This window comes from Pundamilia nyererei, unplaced genomic scaffold (genome assembly GCF_000239375.1).
Source record: "Pundamilia nyererei isolate P.nyererei 1_Seehausen unplaced genomic scaffold, PunNye1.0 scaffold00405, whole genome shotgun sequence".
Taxonomy (NCBI): domain Eukaryota; kingdom Metazoa; phylum Chordata; class Actinopteri; order Cichliformes; family Cichlidae; genus Pundamilia; species Pundamilia nyererei.
In genome coordinates, this window is record NW_005187806.1 from 26701 (window position 1) to 33661 (window position 6961).

At 39.2% G+C, this 6961-nt stretch overlaps 1 protein-coding gene across 6 annotated transcripts in view; it reads left to right on the forward strand.

Annotated features, from left to right (window-relative positions):
• The window catches only part of gramd1a (GRAM domain containing 1A), a 40330-nt gene that overhangs the window by 11350 nt on the left and 22019 nt on the right, over positions 1–6961 (forward strand). Inside the window, exon 1 of one of the 6 annotated variants that reach the window (XM_013915948.1) lies at positions 178–461. The exons of the other annotated variants lie outside the window; for them this stretch is intronic. Coding sequence (XP_013771402.1) covers positions 454–461 — 8 coding nt within the window. The 5' untranslated portion in view covers positions 178–453. Of the gene's footprint in view, positions 1–177; positions 462–6961 lie in introns of those variants that run through there. 6 annotated transcript variants of the gene reach the window in all.

Consider the following 6961-nt stretch of genomic DNA (forward strand, 5'->3'; position numbering starts at 1 on the left):
CCTGCCCACTTCATTAAGGTAGAAACGGCTCAGTCGGACTTTTCATCCTTGTCGATGCCATCAGTTGAGCGGTTTACAAAAAAAAAATACACACGGAACCTCCTCCCTCCCTCCTTCTCTCACTCCCTTACTCCTCCTCCTGCTCTTCCTTCCCCCACCTTCCCCCACCCTCCCCCTATAGTTGCAAAAGGATTACGGATGGACGCAGACACGGCAGCCCGTTACCGGGTCTTGCAGTCGGCATAGGGAGTAGCGGTGTGTGTCCGGTACCGGCGAGGTGCAGGGGCGTCGGCCCCGGTGGGAAATTAATTCGGATTTATTGAAGGGAACGCGGCAGAAGAAAAACCCTGATAGCGGCCGTGCTTCATCTGCACACTCCGAGCAGGAACACCGGTGCCATATTCCTGCTGCGAGGGTTTGTGACCATCAGCTGGACCACAAACGCCTCATGACATGTTCGAGTAAGTGGCATAAAGGAGGGAGAATGGCTGCTGTGCAATGCTCCGCTTTACGTACCCACACAGGTCGCATCCTGCAGAGCCCGCCGGTAGCACGGAGGCGCAGCAACAGCCTGCTGATAGCTTCATCCCGCAGGTCCCCCACCCTCCCTCCATCCGCCCAGCCTCCATCCTGTGCACAGGCTGCTGCTTTAGCTGAAAACGTCTCGCATATTTCCCCTCTCCTTGGACTTTGCTTCTCTGGCAGGTTATTAGGTCGTAAACGGGCTCAGCAGACCGATTGTTTTCCATGTGCTAGCTGCACATTAGCTGATCATCTGTCGGATTTAATGGGTGACAGGATAGAGGACAATATTTAAGCTAATCCCTCCTCCTGGGTACAAGCCCTGCCCAGTGACTGCATATCATTTGTTGGTTTCTTTGAATGGACTGAGGTCCGGACAGAAGAGCTGTCCATTTCTCATCTAATCAGTTTTTTAGTTTTTCACCTTTTTGTGGGGGGTTTGTGTCTTTGTGTGCGTGTATATCTGTCTAGATGGATATAAATATATATTTTTAGTCCGTTTGTTTGTTTTGCACTGTAAACAGTGCTATAACTTTATAATATGTGCTATATATGTAGATATAAAATGTATCTGTTGCATATTTTGAAGCATAATTACAATCAAAGGAGGGTAGGGATGGACTGATTTATATACATACATACATACGTTTCACTTATTGACCATATTGCAAATATTATTTTACAATACCAGAGTTTTACTTAACTTGGTATAAATGGAAATATTTCACATAACTTACAAGTCTTTTTTTTCTGTGTCAGTATTGAAAAGCAGGGCAATCTTTTTAAAATATTTGGATATGAAGAATGTGGCTAAAATGATTAGTGCTTTAACAGTGTGCATATGTATACACAGTTAAAATGGAATAACTCACGTTCCTGTATGACGTCCTGACCTTAAGAAATCCATCTTAAAGCAGGCATATGTACACAGTGACTGGTTAATTAAAGTAAGAGTCTCAGAAATGTTAGCCAGCTGATAATACTTGACTTAAAGTACATATTATATTATTTTAGAGGAAGCAGTTCTCTAGTAAATTCTCATATAGATATAGAAACTCTTCCTTTCTGGTAAAACGTAGTACTAATCATCAAAGATGACGATGGTGTAAAAGAGGCACAGATTTCCTCAGGTGCTCTGAGCCAAAACATCCTTTTAAAAGCAAATTCTGCCCACTCAGCAACCATCTCGAGCCTTTTTTAGGGCACTTATTTTGAAGCTTTAACATATGACCTCTAATTTCAGTCTTTGCCTAAACATAAGAACAGTCAATTTTTACTTTTTTTTTTTTTTTTAAAATCTTGGAAGTTTCAATTGTACAGCAATCTTCACCAGTTGTGGATCCTCCCACAGATTTCGGTTTGAGACAGAGATTTATCAAATTTGAACGACTCAGTTCCTTTGAACTATTTTGCAGTCAGCATTGTTTAGCCTGTGCATACAGAGTTGTTTCTGGCTCAGATTGGGGCTTTTTGGCTGTTGAATATCTGTTGAATTTAAAACATGCAGCAGATAAAAAAAGAAAAAAGAAAAAAAAGAAAACACACGTATGTAGCATTTAGTTGCCTGATCTAATTGGACTGTATGTCCTGTTAGATTGGACAACTTTATTCTTCAGTAACTGAAACTCCTCCAGTTAATACAACTGGCTGAAAAAAGAGTTATGTGGAAATGTGATTATTGTCTTTGTTATAACTAAAACCTTTGTTCTACAGATAGCATTTGTTTGTCCCCACAGGGAATATCCCTCTACCAACATGTGTGTTATTTGGGATTTTTATTGACTTATCAGATGATCAGAAGTGACACAAGTCTGTTGATTTCCAGCTAACAGTCTCATGTTCTTTACTGTATATGATAACCATGCTTACTGGCTGTCTTAGTCACCCCCAGAGGTGGATTCTGGAAAATCAGTTAACTATTATTATGATTGGAAATAAGTTATGTTATGAGGGTTTATGTGACAATAGTTGGTGGTGCTTGTTGTTAAATATGTTGTCGGGATGAGGGTTGCTTACGTCACGGAGAGTTGTGAAAACCTCAAGTATTGTTTTCCTTTTACACTTGAGCTGCCGGCGGATTTAAACCCGGGTTGTAAACGCGTGCTGACACAGACTCACATCATTCAGTGTCCTCACACTCTGCTAGCTGACCGGCTGCACAACAAGCCTATTTAGAGGCTCTGCTGCCCTGCGTACGTTACCTAAAGATAGCTTAATGCTACTTGACATAATGCTCCCGTGATTAGCATCACTGCTAATATTTTAAGGATTATTTCCCTGTAAAAACAAACCCGGTCATGTTTACGGGTGACTCCCTCAGCTTCAGTTCTCCTTGTGGTTGTTTTTGGAGGTTATATCATTCTGACTAACCTCCTCCTCCTGTTTCCTCATGAACTCCTGACACTGAGTTTTTAAGCTAAGCCTTTGTGTTAATCTCAGCCTTTGGGAAACTTAGGGAAAAAACAAACTAGTTAAGAGCACAATCACATGAAGGAAGTGATGTTGGCATCATATGACCAATCATAAACAAGGACAGGTCTACTAGTGGCTAGAGGTGGGAATCACCATACATCCCACGATACGATATTATCACAATACTTAACGCACGATACGATATTATTGCAATTTTTAAAAATATTTTGCGATATTCAGATTCTGTACATAAAGGTAAACTTTATCAATATTCATTTTTATCTAATATCAACGTCTCACACTCAGTCTTTCTCTCATTTCAGTCAGTTTTATTGTTGACAACCTGAACAGTTTGTATTACAGTCTAGTCCAACTTAACTGAATGCAACCATCTGGTACAATTATAGCTATTATGAACTATGCAATTTATGAAAACCATGCAGCCCATTCAGCAACTGAAGAATTTGAAAGTAAATTAAAACAAAATATAATTTTACATCAAATAAAGTTTTACACTTAATTAAAATAAAACATGTCTTAAATTAAAATAAGTAAACTGTCATGTTTATTGCTGCCAAAAACAAAAGTTAAACACATTTGGACAGTGAAGGAATTTCAGGATTCTTGCTCAGAAAAAGGATCAACATGCTCTGAAGTCAGAGCACAGAAACCTTTTTTGTAACAAAATATCTGCCGTCCCTGTATCGATACATTATTAGCAAACAAAATATCACGATGCTACACAGTATCGATTTTTTTCCCGACCCCTACTAGTGGCAGAGCAGTGTACTTTACAAACAGGAAAACTATATTTTAAATATCCGAAGAGGTTGAACACTGTGTATCCCTTTGTACAGTATGTATAGTAGGGTTTGAAGTAGGTAAACCTACAAAAGCACAATATTAATAAAGCCAGGAGAGAAAGCTGACATAAAACAGGTGATTTGCTTTAATGAAAGTAGTCTGTCGTGTTTGTCGTGTAAGTCTTGATTCTTTCACTTTGGGGTCCATAGGGACTAAGTAAAGCGCTATACAAATACAGGCCATTTACTTTCAGTCACAAAGACGTGACGTTAAATGGTGTAACAATTTATAGTACTTGAAATTGAGTACATTCAAGGTCAGCAAGGTCTCAATTTAAGATTTTCTTATATGAAAACTTAAAATTACTTCCATATAAACCTGCTTTCAGCCAGCAGGGAGATAATTCCTCCTGTATTATCGGTTTCTTATTGATCCTCGTCAGGGAAAGATGAAGACTTCAAATGGTTTTCAGACTCTGTTACTTACAATGTCTGTTTTTCACTAAACTCCACTAACATGCCTCAAAACCTTTATCAGACATTTAAAAAAAATCCAGCATTAATCTAACGATCTAAGAGGTTTCTGCCTCAGGTTCAGATGTCATGTGATATTTGGTTTCCAGGTGTCTCTTTAGCTTGCTTACTATCAATGTTCCCTCTAATTTTTCATGTGTCTGAGCAAACACACCAACTCCCTGAGCGGCCCCTTGGACCAATGTGAGCAACAGCAGACGTGCACTGTGGTCACGCCAGCATCGAATCCATCCAAGTTACATGGTTTAGTAAAATAATCAAATTACAGCATTTACATTTATGTTAGACTATCTTTAATTAACTGCTTTAGCCCACTTACAATGAAAATTAAAAAAAACCTTGTTCATGACCTGTGTAGCATGTTAACACTATTGGAAGGAAAAATAACTTGAACTCCAATTTTGAAAACACAACGTACTTTCTTTTTTAATTTTTTTTTAATATAAAGCTCTGACTTGTATTATGAGTCTGTGGTCTGGGAGAGAGTCCTGTAACTCTGTCTGCAAAATACAGGATATACTGACCAATGTTGGGCAATTAATTATATAGTTACTTCTCCAAAAAAGTTACTGAGTTATGCAAACAACAAAGTTTTTTTGCAGCTGTTTACCTAAAAATGCAGCCAAGGCGTTTTTTTAAACAAACACATTTCAAACTATTTACAGAACAATCAGCTGCTCTGCATCAATCTGATGCCACACAAATTATTTGTGCCGCTCCAAAAAATAATTTCTGTCCACTATGAGATGAAGGAGAACAACAGCCTGATCCCTGCAGGCCTGACAGCAGCAGATGTATCACTGCTGTAACACCTGTAACACTCAGCAGTCGCCTCATTGTTCTGACACACAACAACACTATTGACTACACTACACACTAACTACACAAGATCTGCGCTAAACGTTGCAAATCTCTCACATCTCAATTCCGCCTTCACTCCAAAACTCCCCCCTTCCTAAACCACTAAATGCCATGTTGCCATATCATTTTTTGATTGGTCCACATGGTACATTTTTCCACCAATAGGAAATGCTGGGGGGAGGTTTGTTTTCGCTCACAGGCTTTCGAGCGTTTTCCTTATCAAACCCAGTTTTTACTGTTCCTTCCCGCAGTAAATATAAACAACGACAGTATTCGGGGGGGAAAAACAAACATTGCAGATATTTTATCATAACTCTGGTTTTACGTGGCCAATCAACACAATTTAAAAACTGGTATAAAGTCCACACTTTGTCCGTCAGTTGTTCCGTCTGTCCTGCTCACATCTCCAATGGTTGGACACGTTGTCATTAACGTGGCTTCACTCCACATCAGCCGCTTTGCTAAAACACCGGTGTCGCACATAAGGACGCTGTCATAGCCTGTCAATGACGTGGATTAGCTGCGTATATACGAGTGTGAATCGCGTCATTGGCTGGACTATGAGATAAGGTGGCATCGTTCTAATCCCATACGGGAGCAGCCAGTCACTGACTAACACTGCAGAACAGAATTGTTAACGTATTTAATTTAAATTCAGGTTAGATTTTGTATTTGTTTTGTGCGCAACACAGATTTTCTGTGCGCAGAGACGTGCCCGCAGTGCCCAATTGCGCGCAGCTTAGAGGGAACATTGCTTGCTACTATATTTTTGTTTAGGAAACTGCTAACAAATGGCAAAGTTTTTGTTTGTGTTTTCTCTTTAGTTCATTTTTTGTGGTATTTTAAAGACAAAGTGATCAGTTTTATCTTCTCACAGATGTTTTCTTTATGTCATTGGTCACATTTTGTGCAGTAGAACTTCGTATCAATCAAACATTATTCTGAGCTCTCTAAAGACGTCTGACCTCCGTACTCCATGTGCTCCGAGGCCTGAGGGATCTCCTGGGAATGGTGGTGCCACTTTTCAGAGACGTGATTGATCAGTAGGCGATGGTCTTTGTAGTCACGAGGGCAGCGTGAAAGTATTAGTTTACTGATTGAAAGCAAATGAATGCATGTTTTGAGCGTGTCTGCCTCACACTGCAGACACAGTGAGGTTAAAGCTGTGAGTGTATCAGCAGTTCTTCTTGCTTTGGTTTCTTGTATTACATTTGTAACTGTAGCCCAAAAGGAGCTTCTTTTAAATCCAATCCAGGGATTAAAATGTGCCTCATATCATTTTATATTTGGAGCTCATTGATTCTCAAAGCTACATTAAATGCTAATGAATGAATAATCATTTTATTTGTAAACGTTTGAACATTTATTGAAGACTGTTACCAACTCGCTTTAGTCATATCTTGAGTATAATTAATTTGCCAAGAGGAGATAAAAGAACCAGTAATATTTGAGCAGGAGCACTTAAACATCAAGTAAATAAAAAAAACCTGTTTAAATAATGCTGATTATTCAAACAAGCTATCATGCTGATAGCCGCGTGCCACGACAATAATGCTTTAGCAAATTTAATCTGAAAAGCAAAAGCAGGTTAAAATGAGCCAAACAAAAAACCACCTTGCAGCAGACGCTCTGACATATAGTTGATAAGTGATGGGCTCACAGTTAATGACTTTTTATGAGGGGGAAAAACATAAACAAAGCTAAAGATGAGATTTACTGATGTTAAAGGTATTGACATTCAGATTCTCCATGGAGATGATGTAATATTGTTATCCTGAAATCATTCGGCTGTGATAATGGGGCAATAAAAGCTAGTGTGACAGCGCTAA